General features: G+C 46.0%; 1 protein-coding gene across 1 annotated transcript in view; it reads right to left on the bottom strand.

Annotated features, from left to right (window-relative positions):
* The window catches only part of Tiam2 (TIAM Rac1 associated GEF 2), a 206,307-nt gene that overhangs the window by 95,806 nt on the left and 84,860 nt on the right, over nucleotides 1–25,641 (bottom strand). The window contains exons 3-4 of the mRNA XM_052169691.1: nucleotides 7,681–7,776; nucleotides 4,829–6,084 (exon numbers count right to left, since the gene is read on the bottom strand). Coding sequence (XP_052025651.1) covers nucleotides 4,829–6,031 — 1,203 coding nt within the window. The 5' untranslated portion in view covers nucleotides 6,032–6,084; nucleotides 7,681–7,776. The remainder of the gene's footprint in view (nucleotides 1–4,828; nucleotides 6,085–7,680; nucleotides 7,777–25,641) is intronic.

The following is a 25,641-nucleotide window of genomic DNA, read 5'->3' as shown; positions in this document are numbered from 1 at the left end:
GAGAGACGGGCTCAAGTTACATGTGACCAATAAACACTGTTGTCGCCGATTCTCCTAAGAGAGACACTTTGTGTGGCAAAGTTATTAAACGTCCAGCCATAGCAAAGCAAGACTGATCCACCCTGAGAGATGACCAGATGGCACAAGTGGGTATTGATCACTAATTCTTACACATGGGCATGAATTGCCAGGGCTCTACTTGATACGGAAAGATTTCCATCTAGAATCCTAATTGCCAATGATAGAATCTCAGCCTAAGAAGAAACTTTTTGAAAAACTAAAATGTCTTTCAATAGGTCCAGACACAATTCCTAATAACTGCTATATGGGTGTGACACCAAAGAACCGATCGTATGTGTGCACACAGCCTGTGATTCCCATGCCAACTCAACCATCCCCATGGCAGTAGTTGCTGAAACCTGATGACCAGGGCTCTAACAACCAATGTAGGCAACGGATAAGAAGTTGCATCACTATGCAGAAAAGCTGAGCGACCCATCTCGATTACTTGAGAAGCCGAAATAGTCAGACACAGAGGCTCGAGGGTAAGAAAGAGGCTGCACTAGAGGCTGGGGAAATGAGAGATGGGCCTGAATGTGTATGAAGCTTTGGATCCAGCAGCCAAGCAGGTTCTAGAGACCTCGTGTACAGCGTGATGACTGCCGCCGATGTTCCTTTGTACACAGGGGATACGCTAAGGCAGTCGAATGTGATCGGTCTGCCAATAAAATAGAGCCAACCTGATGGCTAAGCTTAGTGGTGATTGTGTGAACTCAATTGTCTATGGTGTCATTGTATTTGTATGTCAAGGTATCAGGCTATACACATTAAATATATTCAATTTCTACTTATCAGTTATAGCCCAATGAAGCCAAACAAAAACAAAAACTGATGCCTAACTCCTTAAAGGAACCCTCATCCCCTCATGTGTGAGGAAATGTGCTAACCCCCACGCCACTCCTCTTAGCCAGAAAAGATGACTGGTCTCTGAGACAAACATCACTTTAGATCAAAGCGGGCCAGAAACTGGGTCTTTTTGACCTAAATACTCTGTAACAAACCACAGCAGTCCTCAGTGATACCACAAAACATTTCTTGCACAGGGTGGGAACATTCCCCTAGCCCCTCCTTGAAGTCAGGCCTGGACTTCCCCTTTGCTGAGCTTGGGGAATGTAAGCAGAAGTTAACATTGTCAGTTCTGAGAGAAAGCTTTCAAAGCTAGCACTCCTGTCTACTGCAGGAGCTTATGATGTGGTTCACAGCCGCTGTTCTGTCAGCCGAGGGTCCCACAGAGTTCCGCAGGCCCCAGCTACCTGCTGACGATGAAGACCATGAATCATAAATAGGCAAATGAACATGGGCCATGCTGAGTCACAGAGATGGGGGCAGGGGACATTGTTAAGTCAGTCAAGCCTATCCTATCCTGACTCAAAGAACACAGTGTTTAGTCAAGGCAGGGTGAGGGCCTTTGTCAGCTGAAATTAATACGTGGTGTTTACTCTAGTGCGTGGTTCTCTGTCTCCTACTATGGTATCCTTTTTCATCTGTCTGGTTTTTAGGCTTACAGAGATGAGGGGTAGGCTTAAAGGTCTGAACTGCAGGGGCTGTTCTTTTTCTATGTCGTCTTTTAAAGTCAAAACAAATGCCTATCAATCAAGCGGAACTTTGAGTCACCCCTCTGTTGTCTAGTCCTACAAACAAGTTTACGTGGGTGAGAGACAATAGCTCTGCCTCAGTGCCTTGTTAGAGCATATTATCAGACTCCTCCTAATAAGGGATTGTGCGTGCGTGCGTGCGCGCGCGCGCGCGCGTGTGTGTGTGTGTGTGTGTGTGTGTGTATGTGTGATATTAGGGACTGAGCCTTGGGCTTTAGGCATGCAGGAGTATGCAGTGTTCTACTGAACTATGTCCACAAACATCATTTATTTATTTATTTATTTATTTATTTATTTATTTATTTATTTTTACTTTGAGAAAGGGCCTTGCTAAGTTATCCAGGCTAGCTCTGAACTCACTCTACAGGCCAGGAAGGCCTCAATTTTCCTGCCTCAGCTTCCCTCATAGTTGGAATGACAGTCCTGAACCATTATATATGACCGAGTTGAATCTATGTGCCCCTTATCCTAATCTTTTCAGTGGAAGGAAAAGAAATGTTTGGACATTAGGACTAGAATGTTTACCACCCCCTCAAAAAAGTCAATCCTGTTCACATTTATAAATAATCAATTAATGGGTAATCCAATAATAAATAAATAAATAAGTAAATAAATAAATAAAAACTTTCAAACAGCTATCCTAATGGGCCACTTTAAAAATAAAAGTCTACATGTATTATCATACCATTCAACAATAATTAATAGTAGTCAATAATATCTTGGCACTAGTCTGAGGTTTTACAGATGTGGCCCCCAACCTGCTTCTCTGCTAAATGACGCTGTGTCTCCTGTGAATTCCTGGATTTTGCACCGCCTGTCTAAAATTTGGGGGAGTTAAAATTCTAGCATTAAAATTCTCTTTTTAAAAAAATATCCTGGTTATTTTGCTTATAACACCACATGGCATGCAGTATAACAGAGGTAAGTTTGCACAGGACACAGCACTGAAGGAGGTCTGGTCTCCCTGTGAAGGTTCCACACCCAGTGTCTGATCCACTCACCATGGTAACATGGTGAAACAGAACTTGAGTGTGTTCAGTGAACAGGATTTCACTGTGTTTGTGTTGAGTCAGGCCACAAACACAGATGAAGAAATAGCTACAGACAGACAGACAGAGGTAGTCTATGACGGTGTGCATGGGGAGGCATGGTGGTCAGCAGCTGGACATAACCAGCTCTGTAATGCTGGGAGCCAAAGGGGCATCAGGTGCTGAAGAACATGTGATCTACTCAAGCTGATGAACATGTGATCTACTCAAGCTGAAGAACATGTAATCTACTCAAGCTGGTGAATATGTGATCTACTCAAGCTGATGAACATGCAATCTACTCAAGCTGATGAACATGCAATCTACTCAAGCTGATGAACATGTAATCTACTCAAGCTGATGAACATGTGATCTACTCAAGCTGGTGAACATGTGATCCACTCAAGCTGGTGAACATGTGATCTACTCAAGCTGACGAACATGTGATCTACTCAAGCTGATGAACATGTGATCTACTCAAGCTGATGAACATGTGATCTACTCAAGTTGATGAACATGTGAACTACTCAAGCTGAAGAACATGTAATCTACTCAAGCTGATGAACATGTGATCTACTCAAGCTGATGAACATGTGATCTACTCAAGCTGAAGAACATGTAATCTACTCAAGCTGGTAAACATGCGATCTACTCAAGCTGGTGAACATGCGATCTACTCAAGCTGAAGAACATGCAATCTACTCAAGCTGAAGAACATGTGATCTACTGAAGCTGAAGAACATGTGATCTACTCAAGCTGATGAACATGTGATCTACTCAAGCTGAAGAACATGTGATCTACTCAAGCTCTGTGAGAGGCTGAGACACGGGAGCCGGGGGTGGGGAAGCCCAGAGCAACGTCATGCTTGGTAGTGATTTGGCTTGAGGGCCATAACTCAAGAGCAAGCAAATTTCTACCCTGAGGCACATGAAGAAAGGTGCTGGAGACGGCACAGTGGCCACCTGTTCTCCATCTCCCCTGGGAGCGAGGGCAGGGCCAGCAGGACACAAAAGAAAGACGTAACCAATGGCAAATTTTATATACAGGAAATGATCTATCTACTGGGACAGGCTGTCTTGTTGCCTGCTCTTCATGCCCCATGATTGTTTATATAGTCACATAAATATGCATCTTGTAGAGTTAAGTCAACATCCCCCTATAGACCCACTGCCTAGTCAGATTCCTCTCAATTCTATGGCCTCACAGAGACAATAAAACCAGAAAGACCAAATGGCCGGAGATGCAGCTCAGTGGTAAAAGCCCTTGCTCAGCGTGTGTAAAGCAGTGGTTCTATTCACACACACACACACACACACACATTCTCTGTAGCATAATTTTTAGGAGTTGTTTTTTTCAATGAACTGACTTAAATATAAAGTAATATCACTATATCACTCTGGGAAGGCCTCCTTATCTGAGATCAATGACTGGCTGCCTTCCATCTGTCTTTGGACTTGATGACTGAGGCCCAGCAGTTAGTTCCCTTGCCTCTGACTGCCAGTTCGTTCCCTTGGACCTCCAGCCAGCTCTATGCTTCCAAGAACAGTTGGACCAGCTTCAGACCCAGGCCAGTGGGAGCGCCAAAGCAATTTTAGTGGAGAACCTGGGCGCTCTGGGCTCAAGGCCGTGCTGTCTTCTGTCACCTCAGAGCCTGTGCTGAAACCTTGACCCACACGGAGACAGGAACGGAGGCCTTAGAGTGGGACTGGGTTTAGATGAGAGCAGGAGGCTGGAATCCTGAAGGTTCTGGTGTCTTTGTAAGAAGAGAAAGAGACTAGGGCTCTCTCCCTCAGCAACCAGGAACAGGTCCTACCCAGAGTCTTACCACAATGACCCACAACTCTCCAACCTATGAACTATGAAATATGAGTCTACCCTTTAGCCACCCCATAAGTAGTAGTATTCAGTTCCGCCCTTACCCTTACCCCAACCCCAAACGCAGAGACACTGAAGTTGGGGGCTAATACTCAAAGTGGATGATTAAAGCAAGTGAGAAAGAAAAGTCCCACAAGAAATAAGCCGTGCCTTCTGTTATAAACACACCTGAGGCTCACCTGAGGTTCTGGCTCCTTTCAGAAACAGATAGGAAAACTCTAGGACCCCTCCCCCCAGCCCCCCCCCCACCTAAGGTAGGGTGCTCTCACCTGCAATTTCCTCTTCTTCCTGGAGAGGCTTCCTGTCCAGTCACTGAAGCGCCGCATTCTGGCTTTGAGGGTGTCTTTCTTAGCCGCATCCTCAGTTAAGGCTTTGGACTTGCGACACGGGAGAGTGAAGGAACTATAGTGCATAGAATCCCTCTGATCCACTCTGGAGGGCACGTCCATGTCGGACGCAAAGGAGACTCGGTTGCTCAGGCTGACTTGGGAGGCGATGTAGTCATTGGAAGAAAGGCAGGTGCCGGAAGGTGAGCGGCACCCCAGGTTGGGATCCTTGTACAATTCCCGGAGGGAGGAGAGGGAAGAACTTTGGTTGAAAGGCTTTTTGGTGTCACTGGGCGGGAAGCTGCCGGGGAGGCTGGGGTCTGGGGTGCTGGGAGCCAGGAAGGAGCTGTCCACCTCACTCACCTCCCCAGCGTTGCCCCAGGGGGAGTCATACCAGGATGACTCCGAACTCAGGGAGCTGCCTTTGCTGGAGCGCAGGCAGCGAGAGTCAGTGGGAGAAGGCCTCTGGCTGGCTGGGGAGCCTGCGCCACCGGAATGGCGCCTAGTTTCAGGCACCGCGCAGGTTTCTGATGCTAACGTGGGGGAATATCTGAGCAGCTGTACAGGTCCACTGGGGTCCTCGGAGGGCCCTTTGTGGGGGTTGCCACCATTGTGGAACTCGACTCTTAAACACCCATCTAGCTTCCCCAGTGTCTTGATGAGCACCCTGGGGCTCCTGCGGTCCTCGCCTGGAGGGGTGGAGGCAAGGCTGTCATTTCTCCCATAGCAGGTAAGAAGGTGTCCGTTGCAGTCCCTGGAGCTGACGTGGCCCTCCCCTGACTCTCCACCAACATAGTGGAAGCCATTCTCGGGTAAGAAAGCACCATTGTTGCCCTGGAAATCATTTCCTGGGGCATTCGCTCTGTGCTTAGAGTAGGCAGTGCCCTTTGAGACCTTACACGTGGGTCCGCTGAGTCTGGTGGCGTAAGGCTGGTGATTCTTAAAGTGAGAAAGGCAGCTTCGGGCTAGGGACCTGGATTTGTAGCCTGCTCCGCTGCTCCCATGAGTCCAACCATGCAAGGACTTCTCGTCTTTTGCGTGAATGCCGCGTATTTTCAGAGAGCAAGGCTTTTGCTTAGCACCAGTCACAGTATTGCTTTGATTCTTGGATCCTTGGAAGGTGTATTGACTCTCGGAGTTCCCCATTTTAACCAAAATTGAGAACAGTCGTATCAATATGAGCCATGGTCTAAATTACACTGCAATAAGACAGGATTTTCTAATTAATAATGGTCATAATAGTAGTAAAATAATGTCTATCATAATATTAAACAGGTGGAATGGAGAGTGCGGGACATTTCTTTCCATGCCTGCCAAGATGCAAAGGGGCAGATATAAGAGTCAGATACTGAATTGTGTGAGGCAACACTGGCCACACAGAGCATGCGTGTGTGCGTGTGTGCGTGCGTGCGTGTGTGCGTGCGTGCGTGCGGATGATAAGGGCTTAGGGATGCTTACATGCTTTTGTGTGTAGGGATGTTAAGTCATTAGCAGTAGCACTCTGTTAAAACTGAAGGGGTAAAAAAGTATCAGCTAAAGGTAAAGACCTCCTACAGACATAATGTTGGATAAAGATCCTTGACAAAAAATGAAGGGAAGTCTAGCCACCAGAGATGCAGCAAAGAAATTACATCTTTATTACACAGGAATTATAATGGAAGGCAATAACTCACATAATATTGGGGAATGGGCCTCAGGAACCCTCAGATCCCTAAACCCTCCAATACTCAAGTCTTTGAATGCAATCCTGGGCTGGAGAGATGGCTCAGTGGTTAAGAGCACTGATTGTTCTTCCAGAGGTCCTGAGTTCAAATCCCAGCAACCACACATGTTGGCTCACAACCATCTGTAATGAGATCTGATGCCCTCTTCTGGTGTGTCAGGAGACAGCTACAGTGTACTTACATATAATAAATAAATAAATCTTTGAATGCAATCCTTGCACATCACCGATACGTACCCTCATGTGTACTTTCTTAGATTACACATACAACCCTTAACAATGGAAACACTGTGGAAATTGGTGTCACTTTGTATTTTCCCACTGAATCATTCCTGAATGATTTGTACATGTTCAGCAATGTTATTTAAGAAAAAAATCAATTGACAGCTAGGTGAATCTACAGGTGCAGAACCTTTGGTCCTGGAGGACTTATCGAGGTCCCTGCTCCCACGTGACCACAGCCCCAGTAATGGAGCTCGGGTACCATGTTTCATGGGAGTTTTAAAGTATAAGCTAAAGAAAAGACTAGAAGATCCCAAAGGTATGGGTCCGATTAAAATGGCTTGGAGAGAAAATAAGAGCGTTTATTTGGGAGAGAAAAAACATTTTTATAAACATAATCTTTAGCCCTTGTCTAAGACTTGTAGACTAACTTTAAAATGCAGTGAAAGGAAACCGTGCAGATTCATACCGGTTAGAATGTGGGCCAGAGAACAAGGTGCTGGTCTCTTTAAATTTCCTTTAAAGTTCCAGTTAGCTCACAGGAGTTCTTTAGGTAAGCAAAATGCAAATTAAGATTTGCTTGAACCTCTCCCCCACACCCTTTTAATGCAGAGCCAACAGTACTTGTACTTCCTGTCAGGTTGCAAGCATATTTAGCAGGTTTTTTAATTCTTCGCTCTTGCACACTGAAGCACGTATTCAAAAAGCAGAAATCAAATGGCTGGATATCTGGTGGGTGGCGGTTATGAGACCCTTTACAAATCCAGTCACTGGAGCAAATGAACCCTTTTTTATTACTCCGTGGATCATGTACTTTATGAGAGGCCCCATGCATCTGAGCTGTCCTTACCTGCAGCCTGGCTTTTTGCTAGGAGGGAGGTTAATGCTTAGCGGTTTTTACGTGATCTTGGGAACAATGCAGGTATTTAACATCCATGAAGTGATCCTGGAAAAAAAAGTGAAAATTCCATCAAGCATTTTACACTCAACTTCTAACAACGAAAAGTAAAGAAACGGAGTTGGAATGTGACTCGGGTGGTTGACAGCGCATCTCCTACAAAGCCCTGGGTGTGACCCTCAGCATGGCTAAAAACCAGGCACTTCGAGATATGGTTATAGTGCTAGCACTCAGGAGGTAAAGGCAGGAGGAGCAGAAGTTGAGGGTCATCATAGGCTATACAGTAAGTTTGGGGTAGTAAACTCTGCGTCTGAGCTACATTGGACCCTATCTTTAAATTTTAAATAACCCGATGATTTAATATAGGTTATCCAGAAATAAAGTATTGGTGTCCAAAAATCACCTATCAGTGTCTTGGCAAGCAAAGGCACCTGCTGCCAGGCCTGATGGCCTGAGATGGATTCCTGTGTGCTATGGAACAGAGAGCGGTGACCCCTGCAAGTTGTCCCCTGACCTCTACCTGCACACCATGGCCTGCAAGCTCCCACTTCATAAATAAAAATAATGAAAACAACTTAATAACTTAAAACAAACACTGTCGAGAGAGTAAAGGAGACATCTGGGAAGTTCATGTTCGATCAAGACCGTTTGGAGATCTAAAGGAAGCCAGACTCCTCCAACATTCAGAGTCTGCAGCCAAGGTGACATCAGCAGCAGGTGAGGGTGTTCAGATGAGTCAGGCTATCTGTCACCACTCCCAGGAAAACAACTCTCAGGCTCTGCTGACAAGACACATGGTAGGGATATGCATTCCTTCCCCACCCCCACCCCCACCCCACCCCCGCCCTCTTCTCCCCTCTCCTTCCTTGCAGGACTAGAGTAATTCATTGTTCTCTATTTAGCCAAGCAATAAAAACAAAAGGCCAAAGTAAAAATCACAGGGAGAGTCCTTGGCTAAAGTGGTAAGTTACAGAGTCTGACCTCATCCACTGGTTTGACTTTTCCTCAAGCATGTGTTGGTGGAGGAGGTCAGAGGTCAACCTCAGGAGAACAAGGCGGCCTTCTAAGGAGAGGGGAGGGGGCTGGGATGGGGAATGCCACCTGGTGGCATTCTGCCCGACACAAAGCCTTTATTTTCTCACAGACATAAAGGGCAGAGTGAAGAAGGGTCGGGAGTGACCTTTGCAGTTCCGTTTCTGGAGTCTATTTTGTAATTATTAAAAAGCATGCCTAACAAGGCTGACGACCTTCCCCAATTTTGGCTCCGCAACATTAAGTATCATCATACTGTCAGTCATTGTCACCGGCCATGTCTACAGCCCTTTCCTCCCTGCAGGACTGGAACTCTGTAGCCCACTGAGCAGTGAGGCCTTGGTCTTCACGACCTAAGCCACTGGCTATCAGGACTCTACCTTCTGTCCCCATGAATTTACGCAGTCCATAAAAAGAAAACATAAAATATCGATCCATCTATGGCTTGCTTAGTCTACGTAGCATAATGTCTTCAGAGTTCCTGCACGAAAGCACCTGTCAGAATTGCCTTCCTTGTTCAGGCTGTATGACATTCTGTGTGTGTGTGTGTGTGTGTGTGAGAGAGAGAGAGAGAGAGAGAGAGAGAGAGAGAGAGAGAGAGAGAGAGAGAACATATACACTCTTCTGATCTATTCACTTCCTGATAGACATCTGAGTTACTTCTACCTCCTGGCTAACAGGGATACTGATGCTATGAATACGGGTGGGCAGGTATTGCTTTCTCTCAGTCGGCCTCAGTACGCACCCTGTCTTAGTCAGGGTTTCTATTCCTGCACAAACATCAGGACCAAGAAGCAAGTTGGGGAGGAAAGGGTTTATTCAGCTTACACTTCCACATTGCTGTTCATCACCAAAGGAAGTCAGGACTGGAACTCAAGCAGGTCAGGAAGCAGGAGCTGATGCAGAGGCCATGGAGGAATGATCCTAACTGGGTTACTTCCCCTGGCTTGCTCAGCCTGCTTTCTAATAGAACCCAAAACTACTAGCCCAGGGATGGTACCACCCACAAGGAGCCCTCCCCACTTGATCATCAACTGATAAAATGCCCCACAGCTGGATCTCATGGAGGCACTTCCCAACTGAAGCTCCTTTCTCTGTGATAACTTCAGCCTATGTCAAGTTGACACACAAAACCAGCTACTACACACCCAGAAGTGAACCTGCCTGGCAAAGTGGTTCTAATCCTTTAAGGAACCCAGCTGCTTTGGATGCCCATCATTTCCCATCCCCATCAACCCTGTGTCACAGCCCTCTGCTGTCCCCACCCCTGTGGGCAGAGTCCTGAAGCAGAGCCTCTCTTCATGTGCCAACTGGCCCTTGTACATCCTCTGGGGAAGGTTCCATCATGACTTACAAAGCCAAAGACAGGGGACATGACTGGCACTGGACCCAGGTTCCTCTAACTACAATCTAAGTCATGCTTCCGGTTTGGTTCTATTCATTGGGGGTGGGCTGGGGGAAAAGGCCAGGGCACAAGCAGGAAACATAATGACTCCTTTGAACTTCTTAAAAGGAAGACTAACACCTAATTAATGAGGCTGAAAGGCAGCCTGCTACGAAACTCCCACCTGCCTTACCATAAGCCGTTCCCCTACCGAAGAGGGCACAGTAATAGGAGCACAGGCTACATCTGACACAGGAGCACACCCACAGAGCCCCATCTCCGTGCGGTTCAAACCCTGAGCTGTTGGCTTGTTCCCTAGAGCACTTTGTGTGTTTAAACTCAGGGAGGTATGAAGGGACACAGACTCCCCCAACTGTTGCCTCTTGGACATCCCCAGTCGGCAAAGGGAATGAACTCTTCTATATTCAATACTTTTGTCATTTCATTGGTGACCCAAAGGAGAAGGGCTTCTGGGCCTGCCTCTGTTGGCACTTTTGACCCAGCAGCACCACACAGGGCACTCCAAACATAATCACACACACACACACACACACACACACACACACGTCAATATGAGGCCAACTATTAGAGATTCCTGGACACATAAAAGTAAGGGCTCAGAACTGCAGGAGAGGGCTATCAAGTAGAAATCCACGCCCCAGCAGTAGGCTGAGACTGGAAGGCATCTTACTGAGCAGAACAGAACAACACGGGGTGATATAGTTCAGCTGCTATTTGTCCAATGGGCACAGGGCCCTGGGTTCATTACTGTAGGACCCCACAAACCAGGTGTGGCAGTGTGCAACTGTAATCCCAACACTCAGGTGGTGGAGGTGGGGAGATCACAAGCCCAAGGCCATTCTCACCTACATAACAGGTTTGGGGCCAACCTAGGCTACATGAGACGCCCGTCTCAAAGCCTCAAGAAGGTTAACAAGATTTGCCATGAAGATTGCCCATAAAGATAACAGTTGAGTGGCTAAAGAGATGGCTCAGCAGTTAAGAGCACTGACTGCTCTGCTGGAGGTCCTGAGTTCAAATCCCAGCAACCACATGGTGGCTCACAACCATCTGTAATGAGATCTGACGCCTTCTTCTGGTGTGTCTGAACACAGCTACAGTGTACTTACATATAATAAATAAATCTTTAAAAAAAGATATCAATTGAGATATTTCAAATAAAAAAGTTAAAATTACAATGAACCTTGGGAAATGCCAATTTAAACATTGAATCTAAACTTTTTATTGGTATGGGAACTTTTTTTGTTGTTTTTTTGTTTGTTTGTTTGTTTTTGGTTTTTTTTGAGACAGGGTTTCTCGGTATAGCCCTGGCTATCCTGGAACTCTGTAGACCAGGCTGGCCTCGAACTCAGAAATCTGCCTGCCTCTGCCTCCCAGAGTGCTGGGATTACAGGCATGTGCCACCACCGCCTGGAGGTATGGGAATTTCTTAAGTAAGGTAAGACAGATAAGTAGTTACAACCAAAATATAAGTCCTAACTTTCCTGGGTCCTATGGCCACTAAGAATTCCCTTTTTTTTTTTTTTTTTTTTTTTTTTTTTTTTTGCAGTGGTGTTTGTCTTATCAGCTTGTAATCCTGCCTAAAGAAGCACATTAGAAACCACCTTTTAATCTTGTTTTTCAAGAAATGAGTTTATGGGGTTGGAAAGACAGCCCACTGGTTAAGGAAGACTTTCCAGAGCCTGGAGTTTTGTTCCCAGCACCCATATCAAGCAGCTCATAACTGCCTGTAACTCCAGCTCCAGTAGATCCAATACCTCTGGCCTCTGCAGGCACCTGGAGGCACAGCCACATAGCCACGGGCACACATACACATAGTAAGAATTAGTAAAAATAAATTCTTTTTAAAAAGGATTATTTAAGATCCCTTTGAATGATATTCTCTTGAGAAGTCTACATACATCCACAGTTAAGTGTGTACTTTTCCCCAAAATAGCTCTCAAATGTGCCCTTAGCACAAACACTTAAATCTATGTTAAAGCTTTTCCTTTTTTAAAAAGATATTTCTTCAATATTGTATGCATGTGAACACATGCAAATCAGAGAACAAAGTCTATTCTCTTTCCCCAGCTTCATGTGGGATCCAGGAATCAACCACAGGTGGCTTTACCTCATATACCAAGTCCTTCTGAAATGCTTTTCTGCCATACAGGCAAGAATCCCACCTACACTTGAGTAGAAGTCTCTGTGCCAAGAGGTGCATTTCTCACTGTCTCTCCTGATGCCCAAGATATTGGTGATTAAATGGATGGATGGAGGGAGGGAGGGAGACAGATGGAGGGGTGTAGGGAAGAATGAATGAACAAAAGTAATGAAGGAAGGAAAGAGAAAGAAAGGGTAAAGAAGAAAAGAAAGGAAAAGAAAAGAAAGGAAAAAAGAAGAGAAGAGAGGAGAGGAGAGGAGAGGAGAGGAGAGGAGAGGAGAGGAGAGGAGAGGAGAGAAGAGAGAAGAGAGGAGAAGCTAAGCTTTTAATTTCAATAAGATGAGGTCTCACATGTCTTGGGCTAGGCTTGAATTTTACAAGGATAATCTTAAACCCCGTATCCCCCTGCCTCAACCTCCCAAAGGCTGGGGTTACAGGAGTGTATCTGCGATGTACCGTGCCCTGCTTATGCAGTGCTAAGATCAAACACAGCTTTTCAGCAAGCCAGGCAAGCACTCTACCAGGTTAACTTGCTGTCCAGGCCCCTATTTTTTATTATTGTGATAATTTGAAAAATATACCAGAAGACCCTATCTTTCACTAACCCTTTGCCTCGCTAAAAGCCTGAACTGTGGGCTCACAAGAAGCACTCTGGGATGGAGGAGAGACAACTGCTTATGACACAGACCAAAAGCAAGATTTCTCCCTACTGCCTCTGTTCACAAGACAGACTCACAGACCCTCGGGGATGAGTCTTCTCTACATAGGCAGTGTCACGCAGAAAGGAGAGATAAAGGAAACCAACGGCAGTACACATGCTGATAGAACAGATGTTGAACAGCTGTTGAGTGCACCTGGCCAGCGCCAGCTGTTCAACACACCTGGCCAACTCCAGGCACTGGAGAAAGAAACAGCCTTAAAAAACGGTAGCAGCAAGCACTTATTCAACATCTACAAGACATTCATTGACAGACAGGGTCACTGCTGAGAGACACTATGTAACTATTGTCCTGATGACTTCGACAAAGACATTTACATATCATGATTCAGATGGTTTTTTTTGCCCAAAAAGAAGAGAATAAATAAGTCAAGGTTTTCACAACCTCTGCCCCCCAACTCCTTTACAAAGGCAAATCTATAGTACTGAGTTTTAAAACTCTTTTGGTAGCAAAGAGACTGAAACCATAATAATAAAACAATTTTTGAAGAGGTCCTGTAAACTTAAAAAAGTACATAGTTAGAGGCCTAGTACTTAAAAATAGCAAATATATCTTTTAGATTATATTAAATCACAATAGTATAGACAAAGGTATAAGCTGCAATGATAAACGTTAGGTACCTGAGACCCAGTGAGGCCTGCAGTTCATAGTGACGTGTTGTAGGTGAAGGCTCTGTGAAATTCAAAGGCCATTAAACAGTTTATATAGCAAGGGCTGGATGCCATGCACAAGGGTTCACATAATTATCTTCATTGATTACATAACAATAATATTCAGATTTTTAAAATTAGTCACAATCCCATGAATGTTAAAAAAGAAATTCTTCTATTTCATCTTGTCCCCAGTCATAGGAATGTATTAGGCAGCGTTTGAAGCTAAAAGCACAAACAAGAATGGAAGTGGCTCTGTGGTTTCCAAATGAAGATCAATTACCATATTAAAAATGTCAACAAATAATACACAACTTTACAGACAGGGCCATCAAAATTGCAACAACCATTGTGAAGGACTATAAACCAGAGAAAACCACCTTTCATGGTGTCTTAGTTAGGGTTTTACTACTCTGAATAGACACCATGACCAAGGCAAGTCTTATAAAGGACAACATTTAATTGGGGCTGCCTTACAGGTTCAGAGGTTCAGTCTATTATCATCAAGGCAGGAACATGGAAGCACCCAGGTAGACATGATGCAGGAGGAACTGTGAGTTCTACATCTTCATCTGAAGGCAGCTAGTGAAGACTCACTTTCAGGTAGCTAGGGTGAGGGTCTTAAGCCCACGCCCACAGTGACACACCTACTCCAGCAAGGCCATACCTGCTAATAGTGCCACTTCTAATATACAAACCATCACACATGGGGAAATTTAAGATTTACCTAGTCATCGTTTGCCTTCAGAATGGTACACTGATGGTTAAAGTTTCTCCTCTCAGAGGAGTGCAGGACTTAGAACAAGAGACAAGACAAATAAACAAAACAAAGCTTGGACCGTTGCATGCTGGGGCTGAGCTGAGCGAGAAGGAGAGGAGGAAGAACCAGCAAGGAGGCAGATGGGGCTGAGGAACTAACTCTAAGGAGGGCTAAGACCGAACGATGGAGCGAGCAGAGCCAGGGTCAGGACCACTGAACAAAGGTGGATTTCTGACTGAGTGAGACAGTAAAACCCCGAGGTCTCCCACAAAGAGACACCAATAGGCTCCAGAGTTCCAAAGAGATTAGAACTGGCTGACCTGGGCTCCCCATAGTCAGTGGCGAATCCCTCAGCCAGAACCAAGAGATAAGACAGAGGTCACCATCACTAGCCACCAGGAGGTCTACTGACAGTCCCAGAGATGGATGTTGCTGCCACTCAGAAGACTATGATCAGAATTCGGTCTGGTTTGTGTCAGAGAACTTGAGAGATGACTACTTGTATCTGGCACGAAGGGCATTGGGGGAAGGTGCTTATCCTTTTTGGATTTCATTTTCCCTATTCACAAAGTAAAAAAAAAATATATATATGTATATATATGTATGTATGTATGTTATATAATTTTAAAATTATAATTATAAGAATATAATTATATATAATACATATGTATATATTTATATATATTTATATATAATATATATTATCCTTTTATATATATAAAGTATATATAAGATATATAAAATATATATAAAATAAGTATATATTTATATATAAAATTATTATATGTGTGTATATGTATGTATGTATGTATGTGTGTGTGTGTGTGTATATATATATATATATATATATATATATATATATATATATATCACAGATGGAAAGTCAGGTATGGAAATATGGAAATTTATGTGAAAATACCTAAAAACAAATGACTACCATCAGCTGTAAACTACTGATTTTGTGTAGTATGATACAAATCTGTCATTGATTATGAGCCCTTAAACCTCATCTATACTTACAAATTTATAATTTTCTAAATTGTACTATTAGTATGTCTGATTTTTGACAAACCCCTCCAAAAAACAGCATATAAGACATAATTTACAATAGTGATCAAATGCCCAAGAAAACCGTGCCCTAAGCCAAGCACTTGGATAATTAGATCCTTGTGATCGCAAAGATGAGCCGGTAATCCAGGAACACACTGAGCAACTATTAATGCCTTAAATTAACTATTAATGTCTTATGGAAGCTATAGACCCAAAGGACACTGATATTTTTATAAAAAGATAAAGGGAAACAAGATATGTTCTACGGGGTGTGGTGAGATGTGGGGGAAGCCGGTGCCAGCACACGGACAGTATAGTATAGAATAGAGTTTATTCAGGGCAAGGGGAAGGGAGTTAAGAGGGTAGTAGAGGCAGAGAAAGGGAGAGAGTAGAGAAGTAGAGGCAGCCATTACCACCTGGGGGGAGGGAAGAGCCCAGGAGGGCAAGAGAGAAATAGTGAGAAGCAGGGGTAAGAGAGAGAGAGAAGGGGACAAGGGGCCTCTTTTATAGTGGGCCAGGTCTACCTGGCTGTTGCCAGGTAACTGTAGGGTGGAACTTAGACAGAATCCTATCGGGACCACCAGTTAAGAAGACACACCCATACATCGCAACCCAGAACACAGGCAAGCGCCCAGACGCATTGCTTTAAGCAGTGGTTTTACCTTTATACACTCTGGCATTGTTTGTTCTTCTAATCTTACTTCCTCTCTCTACTCTTGGCTGGGGTTGACTCATTCTGGGGTCTTGATGACCCACCAGTGGGTTGAGACCCTCATTTGAACAGCAGTTCTGTGTGCAAGGCTTGCATGTATTGGGGTTTCTTACAAAGCAGGCGTGAGTTCTGAGACCACCCCTCACGTGATGAATGGGGTTAAAGTAACTGCAGTGGTGAACTAAGCCCTACAGCTTGGCCCATTGTCCCTGTGGGATTTATGACTTTCTCCCTGTCGAATGTCAGCCTTGCCTGTCCACTGAGCTCAGGCTCCTGGGGCATTCTGGGTGCCCGGTGGGCCCCCACTGCAAGGAAAGAAACCCTGTGGGCCTCAGAAGTGGTTCTTAACTTAGAGGCCGTGAGCAGCAGCTCCCTTCCTGCCCTCTCTGTAAAGATTACAAATCCCTGCAGGGACCAGATGTTCTTTTGCCTGTCTCCTTACCAGAATGAGTTTCCTAGTCTTAGAATTAGATATTCACTCCCTCAAGTCCTGCTATTCAGTTCCTGCGTTCCAAAGGTGGTGGTGGTTCGTTTGACAAAACGGGGGTTTGGGTGATATTGACAGAGTTTAAGGCTGGGTCCTTTTTAAAGCTGAATGGTACTATTTTACACAAATGTGTCCCCCTTTCCTATGGCTTTGTAGTCACATATGGAAAGAAGACTAGATACTGACTTGCGGGGAGCTGATGTTATCTGATGTTGAGTGATGTCTCTGACCTCTCTGATACTTTTATTTCTCCAAGGGGTGTGTCTGTTAGCATTCTGTCTAAGCTCCACCCCACAGTTACCTGGCAATAACCAGGTAGGCCTGGTTAAGGATTCAGCAGGATGATGAAGGGGCTTAAAGGTGGGGGTATAGGGGTAGGTTAGGTGAGTGTGGCTAGGCGGCGTGGGGGAAGGTGTCCAGGCGGGCCCTTGCCTGGGCACCTCTGCCCCTGAGGGACCACACACACACAGACATGGTATAGAATAGAGTTTATTCAGAATAGGGGATGGGAGTTAGTGGTAGAGAGAGAGAGGGGGAGGGAGGGAGGGAGGGAGGGAGAGAGAGAGAGAGAGAGAGAGAGAGAGAGAGAGAGAGAGTGAGTGGAGGCCAGCCATGACCACGTGGGGGGGGGGAAGAGCCCCAGGGGCAGAGAGGTGAGAGAGTATGGGAGAGCAGCGGAGAGCAAAGAGAGAGAGGAGGAGCCAGTAGCCCCTCTTATAGTGGGCCAGATCTCTGGGGCGGGGCATACCTGGCCATTGCCAGGTAGGTGTGGGGTGGAGCTTAGACAAAACCCCAACATTTGATCCTTCCTGGAATCCCATCCACTGTAGCCCTGCTTCTTGCTTCCTTCTCTCTTGCCCTCTTGGGCTCTTCCTTTCCCCATTCCCTCCCCCACACCACTACATGATCATGGTCGGCCTCTACTCTCTGCCTTTCTCTGTCTCCACTACCCTCTTAACTCCCCTCCCCATGCCCTGAATAAACTCTATTCTATATTATACAGTCGTGTGTCTGGTCCCTCAGGGGGAAGGGATGCCTCAGCATGGGCCCACTGAGGCACCCCCTTCCCCCACACCTCACCACACCCCCATAGAACATATTCTTATACATCTTTATCCTTTTATAAACACATCAGTTCCAAAACCCTTTTTTTTAAAACTGTGTCATTAACCTCAAATAGAATTTTTATCAGAACGGTACATGTATTTGCTCTAAGGAAGTATCTGAAGAATTATCAAAAGCAAAGAGGAATTATCCCACCCATGATTTCAGAGTGTCTATGTCACTTGGCTCAGTGTTTCTGGGTCTGTAGCAATGGGGTTCACTGTGGTGGCAGGAGCTGGTGGTAGAGGCTCTTCTGATCTAAGGCAGCCAGCAAAGAGCACTTGGAGAAGGGGCTGTGGTAAGACATTAGGCCTACAAGAATGCATCTCAAATGACATGGAGGGAAGGGGAGAGGAGAGAGGGAGGGAAGGAGAGAGGGAGGGAAGGAGAGAGAGAAAGAGAGAGAGAGAGAATATATCCTATAATCACCCTATAATCTATTCAAATGAGGCCAGAGTTCCCATGATCTGTCCCTAAACTCCTTGGTATTCCTTAATCAAGTTGACAATAGTGAATAACTGTCCCGTGGGCCTACTAAGAAGACTTGAGAGCAACCAGAGTAAGCACTCTCCAGAAACTCGGAAAATCATCATCCAAGACAAACACGGGGCTATGACTCACAGCCAGACAACAAAGGGACCACCCACCATTGAGCGCTGCTCTACCGTTAAGCCTGCAACTCTCATTCTTTGTATTCTAACTTCTGAGGAACTGTAAACGCATGTTCAAATTCTTAACGATTCGGAAAGGCCTTGTAAGGAAGGGACTCAGAGGATGCGTGTGATTCTGTCAGCTAAGGATGGGAAGGAAAGGATGACAGGGAACTGGAAAAGAGCAAGTCCAATACACTCAGGAGTCCTGTGTGTCCTGGGTCCGTCCATACGTGACTGAAAACAGCAACTGAGCAAAAAGGAGAAGTTCCCCCAGCTTGCTCAGGATGAGGTGGAAAGGTGACAGCTGTGCCCCCTGGGTGTCCATGACACGGGGACATTGGAAGGAAAAAGGAACAAATGAGGAAGATGAAGCAAAGCAAAGCGGAAGGCAGCTGTGGAAGCCTTAGCGGTCAAGTGCCCGCCACGCAGCCCAGATATACGTGAAGTGACCCATTCAGAGACACTTAGGGTCCCCCTACTGGGTGACATTGACAGGTTCTTGATCTTGACAGAAACTCGGGGAACTGGAAAGAAATCAATTGCCCCACTCAGCAAGTCAGTAGGAACCGTCTGGAGACCTCTCCCAGCATCAAGGAAAGCCAAAGCTGTGCAGAGATCCCCTCTTCCCGGCCACTGTCAGCCTGTGTGGGATGTGAGGCGGGCTACAAACATGCGCCACAAGGAGAAGCACTGGAGAACGCACGACTCCAACAGCGCAGAGACCACATCCCACAAATATTGCTGCTGTGTTTGTGGAATGCCAAGAAAAATCGAGAGGCTGGCTACAGCCGAACCATCAGGGGAACGGAAAAAACATGTCAGGGGTTTGATGACAAAAATCCTTTGAAGCAAAACTATAGAATCCATCTAGTTTAGAATGAAACGGCCCCAATAGTGAGAAAGAAAATACCTTCCGTTAAGAGTTATCAAAATGGGTTTCATACGTTTTCCAGACAGGCACTTGAAGGTGTCTGTTGTTGTTGTTGTTGTTGTTGTTGTTGTTACTGTTGTTGCTGGTGGTGGTGGTGTGTGCATGCATGTGTGTGTGTATATATGTGTCTTTTTCTCTATATGGAAGCACACCTGTCTGTGTGTTTTATGTGTGTGCAAAGGCTGGAGGACCTCAGGTGCTGTACCTCAGACAGCGTCCGGCCATTTTTTATTTCATTGAGACAAGAGTCTCTCTTTCACTGGCCTGGATCTAGCTGAGTGGGCCAGGCAGATTAGTCAAGGTGTCCCAGAGATGCAGTATCTCCTCCTCTCCATCACTGAGATTAACCATGCATACTGTTAGGATTCTGCCTAAGCTCCACCCCACCGTTACCTGGCAACAGCCAGTATGCTCCTCCCAACAGTTACCTGGCAACAGCCAGGTAGGCCTGGCCCACTCTAAGAGGGGCTGCTTGCCCCCTCCTCTCTTGCTTACTCTTTTACTCCTGCTTCCCACTTTTTTCTTGCCCTCTTGGGCTCTTCCCTTCCCCCTTCCATTCCTTCCTCTCCACCTGGTCATGGCTGCCTCTATTTCTATTACTCTCTCCTTCTCTCTGCCTTTCTCTGCCTCTACTACCCTCTTAACTCCCATCCCCATGCCCTGAATAAACGCTATTCTATACTATACAGTTGTGTGTCTGGTCCCTCAGGGGGAAGGGATGCCTTGGCATGGGCCCACTGAGGTACCCTCTTCCCCCACACCTCACCACACCCCCATAAAACATATTCTTATACCGCTTTATGTTTTTATAAACACATCACATAGCACACTGCACTACTTTTGCTTTTGGTGATTTTGCTCTTGAACATGGGTTCTTGGAATTCAGCACAGGTCCTTCTGCATGGAAGGTAAGTGCTCCTCCAGCTGACCTCCCAGACCCTCGACCTCTGTGTTTACTGGGTCGTTTTTTTAATATGTTAATGTTCTATCCCCTTTTACCTTTTATCCTTGGTCTCCTTCAGTGTCATCCAAATTTCCCCCTACATTCCAGTCCTCCAAGACCTTGTGCTGACCAGGGGTGAGCACCACAACCAGATCTTCTAAATAATGGCTTTCAAAATGGCCTTCCTCTGCACCAGAGTCAAAACTGTCGGCGTGACTTTTAAATAACCTCTCTTTATGAACCATGCTTGAGCCGTGCCCCAAAAGCAAGTCTGGGTTTCTGCAACCCACAACACGCCACACGCAGCCTCGGGTCTCGGGGCTGCAATGGTTGGCTTGGCTCTGACTGGGGAGACCCAGAAATGAGACACGTGCCTCAGGAAATTGGAAGCAGACAACGAACCCCCACGCCTCAATCACATTTTACAACCAAAATATGCTACAGTGATTCTACCAAGTTATTCTTGGCACAGACCTTTCTTCATTGTACGCTGTTCCATTTAAACTTGAAAAATGGACGGGCATAATTCACATTTCCCCAACTTCATGTAAATAGGTGTGTCCCCCCACTCTCATAAATGTGTGACTATTCTACTTTAGCTGACCATGGGGCCCTCTATCAGGTTCCACTTTTACTCTGTTCTGATCCATAGGCTACTGCCTAAGTTACCCTTGGGCCCACTGGTAAAATCAAACTAACCATTGCTGAAACTTCTCTTAATGAGTGGTTATAGGCAAACCTGTTTGGATTTTACCTATCGATTTGCTAAAACTTTAGAGGACAAATTGAACGGGACTAGTGGGTCCTGTTAAAGCTTAATTTTCCTGATTTAGCTAGGCATGGTTAAACACCTCTGTAATCCCAGCACTTGGGAGGTAGAAGTACTTGGGAGGGACAGGAGTTCCAGGTCATCCTCAAGCTTGTTAGCAAGTCCAAGGGTGGCCTGGGATTCTTGTGTCCCTGACTCAAACAACAACAACAACAATAATAAAAAGTATTCAACTTAACATTTTAAAATTGCACAGGAATTGAAATGCTTTGAAAGTCAAAGTCTATGGGTGCATGGGGGGATGGGGAGAATTCAGCAAGTTCTGAAAGCTGCTGTGTGCTGGAGAGTCATGAGAAGTGATTGCTACGATGAACAACTCGCACAATTACCCGTGCCTCAGAGTAAAAGGAACTAAGTCTCCAGGTGTACTGGCTGGTTTTGTGTCAACTTGACACAGGCTGGAGTTATCACAGAAAAAGGAACTTCAGGTGAGGAAATGCCTCCATGATTTCCAGCTGTGGGGTATTTTCTCAAATAGTGATCAAGGGGGGAGGGCCCCTTGTGGGTGGTGCCATCCCTGGGCTGGTATTCTTGGGTTCTATAAGAAAGCAAGCTGAGCAAGCCAGGGGAAGCAAGCCGGTAAGGAACATCCCTCCGTGGCCTCTGCATCAGCTCCTGCTTCCTGACCTGCTTGAGTTCCAACCCTGACTTCCTTTGGTGATGAACAGCAGTGTGGAAGTGTAAGCTGAATAAACATGTTCCTCCCCAACTTTTTTTTTTTTCATAGACATGGTTTCTCTGTATAGCTCTGGCTGTCCTGGAACTCACTCTGTAGACCAGGCTGGCCTCAAACTCAGAAATCCACCTGCCTCTGCCTCCCAAGGGCTGGGATTAAAGGCATGTGCCACCACTGCCAGGCCCCCAATTTGTTTCTTGGTAATGATTTTTGTGTAGGAATAGAACCCCTGACGAAGACACCAGGGGTTGAATAGCTAAATCAAAATCACTAATCTGTCAAAGAAAAAAAAAGTAGGAATCAAACCAGGAACTAGCCATTTTTAATACTAACTACTAAGTTTACAGGATCTAGAATTGCCTAGGAGACCAGCCTTGGTGCATGCCTCTGAGAGGTCGGCTGGATCAGATTTAACTGACATAGGAGGACTCACTTTAACTGTGGTTGGTGGGAAGAACAAGAAGTCCAGCTGGACAACAGAATTCATCTCTCTCTGCTTCCTGCCTATGGTGCTAGCGACCAGCCGCCTCATAAGCTGGATAACAGACTTCATCACTCTCTGCTTCCTGACTGCAGTGCCAGCCTGCCGCCCGAGTTCCCAACCACAACGGACCACGGTCGAACTGTGAGCCACATGAACCCTTTCTTAAGTTGCTTGTGTGGATATGTTGTCATAGCGACAAAACAAGTAATTAGTATAGTGCTGCATTGAAACAGTTCAAAATTCTACTCCATCTTTTTTTTTTTTAAATCTGAAATTATTCTACATCTTCTTCTAAAAGTGCATTTAACTTCCTGGTTCCCCTTTCAGAGTGGATGTGATCTCTGCCCCTTCCCTAAAGGAAACATTAGTTAAAACCTCAGGACCATGAGGGTTCCCAAAGAGCACTCCAGCTGAGGGAAAGCACAAAGCTCAGAGGAGACGAGTGGATATGTGAGTGTGTCTCGTGCAGTGGGGCTGAGGAGCAGCACGGTGGAAGCAACGAGGGATGAGGTGACTAAGGGATAGATGGGAGAGACACCCAAAGGACTGGGGTTTTAACACTGACACTGGGGGTTGCCGCAAGGGCTCTACATGGATCAAACTGATCCTCCACATGGCTGCCAAGCACCGGGACTGCCCAGGGATGCAGAGGCAGGCGGATATGCTAAGCCAGTGCCATGCTTCAGGTGAGGGAGGCTAGGGCTCAACTGAGGGGGAGCTGAGGAGTGGGCAAGACACTCGACACAGTGAGAGAAGACCCCACAGGAACCTCCATGGAGACACGTGTACTGTGAGAGACGCTACAGTAACTCTGCGATTCTCAGTCTACGTAACTGAGGGAAAAGGCCAGGGAGAGCGGAACAGACTCGGAGAAGATGTTAGTTACGGTTTGGGTCTCGAATCCCCACATAGGGCTGAGTGTGGTGCTACACATCTGGAATCCCAGCACTCAGGAGGCTAAGGCAGGAGAGTCAAGAGGTAGAGGTCAGCCCAAAGCACAGAGACAGACATAATCTAAAATTTAAAATCCCCTCAAGGCCAGGAGATAAAAGTCTTAGTTACCAGCCTGTGACAGGCCCATCTGGAAGGAGATGAAACTGTGGAGACACAGGGCCTCAGTAGGAGGCATGTGCCCTTAAGGGGGGTACTGGGACCTCGAACTGTTCCTCTAGTTTGCAGTTGCCACAAGGCTCTCTGTCATGATGTATTTTCTGCCCGATTGCAGGCCCCCAAACAACAGCCAAACAGACTGAAGCTGTTCAAGTCAGGAGCCACAAATACAGTCCATTTTCTCAGGATCTTTTCCCTCAGCAGAAGGAAGCTAACATGAAAGATTAGGGACTCGTTGCTAGACCCGCCAGATTTGAGTGTGTCCACCGGACATCGACGTCGTGACAGTGTTGGGTGGGGTAATTGGATACCTGAGTCTGTAGTCAAGCAAGGTAAGCTAGAACATGCCAGTTCTCCCTCTGAAGGAGACATTTGAAGGCAGACTGCATGAGCTCGGTCTATGCATGCCAAGGGAAGTTGAGGGCCTCCAAGACTAAGGGGTCAGAGAAATGGGAAGAAGCCCAGAAAGGTAATGAAGAAACATGTTCTGTGACCTGACAGAGAGAGGGTTCTGTGGGGAGGAAAGAGCAGCAGGCAGAGAGGAGACGGAAGAGGACGTATGTCAGAGAACCAAAGTCCAACATTACATGTCTGGATGCTGCCATAAAACTCATTCATTTGCATGCTAACTAAAGGAACTAGAAACTTCAGTAAATAAAGGCCAGGGAGGTTGCTCAGTGGTTAAAGCACTTGCCACACTAGCGTTGAGGGCCAGAGTTCAGACGTCCACAGCTCATAATAAACGCTGGGCGGGCGTGGCCAGCCTGCCTGTAATTCCAGTCTCAGAAACTTGAGGCAGGATCCCTAGAGCCTGACAAGTCACATTGGTGAACTCTGGGTTTGATTGAGAGACCTGGCCTCAGAGACTAAGATGAAAAAGTGACTGAGAATAATAATTCCCGATATCAATTCCAGGCTTCTACATGCAATACATGCATGCACATCACTATGCAGGCATACTCATACACACAAGCAAAATGGAAAAAAAATGAGAATTAAACCAATAACTAAATCAGAACTGGACCATGCTATTTTTAAAAAAAAAAAAAAAGTATTTAGGGAATAAGACTGGGTTTTGAAATAAAATTGGAATTATATATAAAACTATCTATCAAGTGCTCCTGTTTCAAGAACAGAGGAGGGAACATTGGGTTTCACACACTTTGCAAGGTAAAGGTTCTATGTGAACTGGACCAGAGCACGGAGAAGGTGGAGAAAGTCCAACTGTAGTTGAGTTTTAGAATGAGGCCGTGAAGATGTGAACAGAGACACACTTAAACCATCACAGCGTCTAAGCAGAGGCGTTGCGTCGGAGCAGTTGGAATTTAAACGAAGAAAGGGTCCAGAGCACCCTGGGGATGAAGCCCCACGCCCTCTCCTACCTCTTTACGCCATGACTGCTTTGTTTCCGCTGACAGTGTGGACTTCCTGTTCACTCATCTGTCAGGTGCCTTCCTACCTGCTAGTGGTAGCCCCAGAGAGCCTGAAAGCAGTGTGTTCTCTCTCCAGGAGAGCTTCTTCCCACCATTTTCCACCTCATGGACTTCAGCACTGAGCTTACCAGCCTGCCTCCTCCCATCCCACTCCGTCCTGGACACCCTACTCCAACCAACATAAGTGCAAGCCAGGGACAGGTGTCATGCCCAGTACACAAGCTGAATGAGAACTGTTCCCTGAGATTGACCTAAAGATACCCAGGATAGCTCAGCCTTCATGGAAGCCCGAGCACTCCAGGTACCAGCCCCTTGGATGCCATCTTTAGCAAAAGCCACATCCCTTTGCTGGAGGGTAAGTGATAACCCAGTCCACCGCTTCGGTCCACTGCTTTGTAAGTAAACTTGTCTGTCTCCAAGTGTCTTGTGTCTGTACTGACCAACGAAAGCACTATATTTGTTGGTCCTTAATATAATGCATCTGCCAGGGCAAGGACTGACCAAAACCTAAGCAGACTCTATCAGAATGAGACCTTGAGCCGGGCAGTGGTGGCCCATGCTTGTAATCCCAGCATTTAATTGGGAGGCAGAGGCAGGTGGATTTCTGAGTTTGAGGCCAGTGTGGTCTACAAAGTGAGTTCCAGGACAGCCAGGGCTACACAGAGAAACCCTGTCTTGAAGAAAGAAAGAAAAAGAAAGAAAAAGAAAGAAAGAAAGAAAGAAAGGAAGGAAGGAAGGAAGGAAGGAAGGAAGGAAGGAAGGAAGGAAGGAAGGAAGGAAGGAAGGAAGGAA

Source organism: Apodemus sylvaticus, chromosome 23, assembly GCF_947179515.1.
Source record: "Apodemus sylvaticus chromosome 23, mApoSyl1.1, whole genome shotgun sequence".
NCBI lineage: Eukaryota > Metazoa > Chordata > Mammalia > Rodentia > Muridae > Apodemus > Apodemus sylvaticus.
The sequence above is the reverse complement of the archived record's forward strand: the minus strand, read 5'-3'. Positions and strand labels throughout refer to the sequence as shown.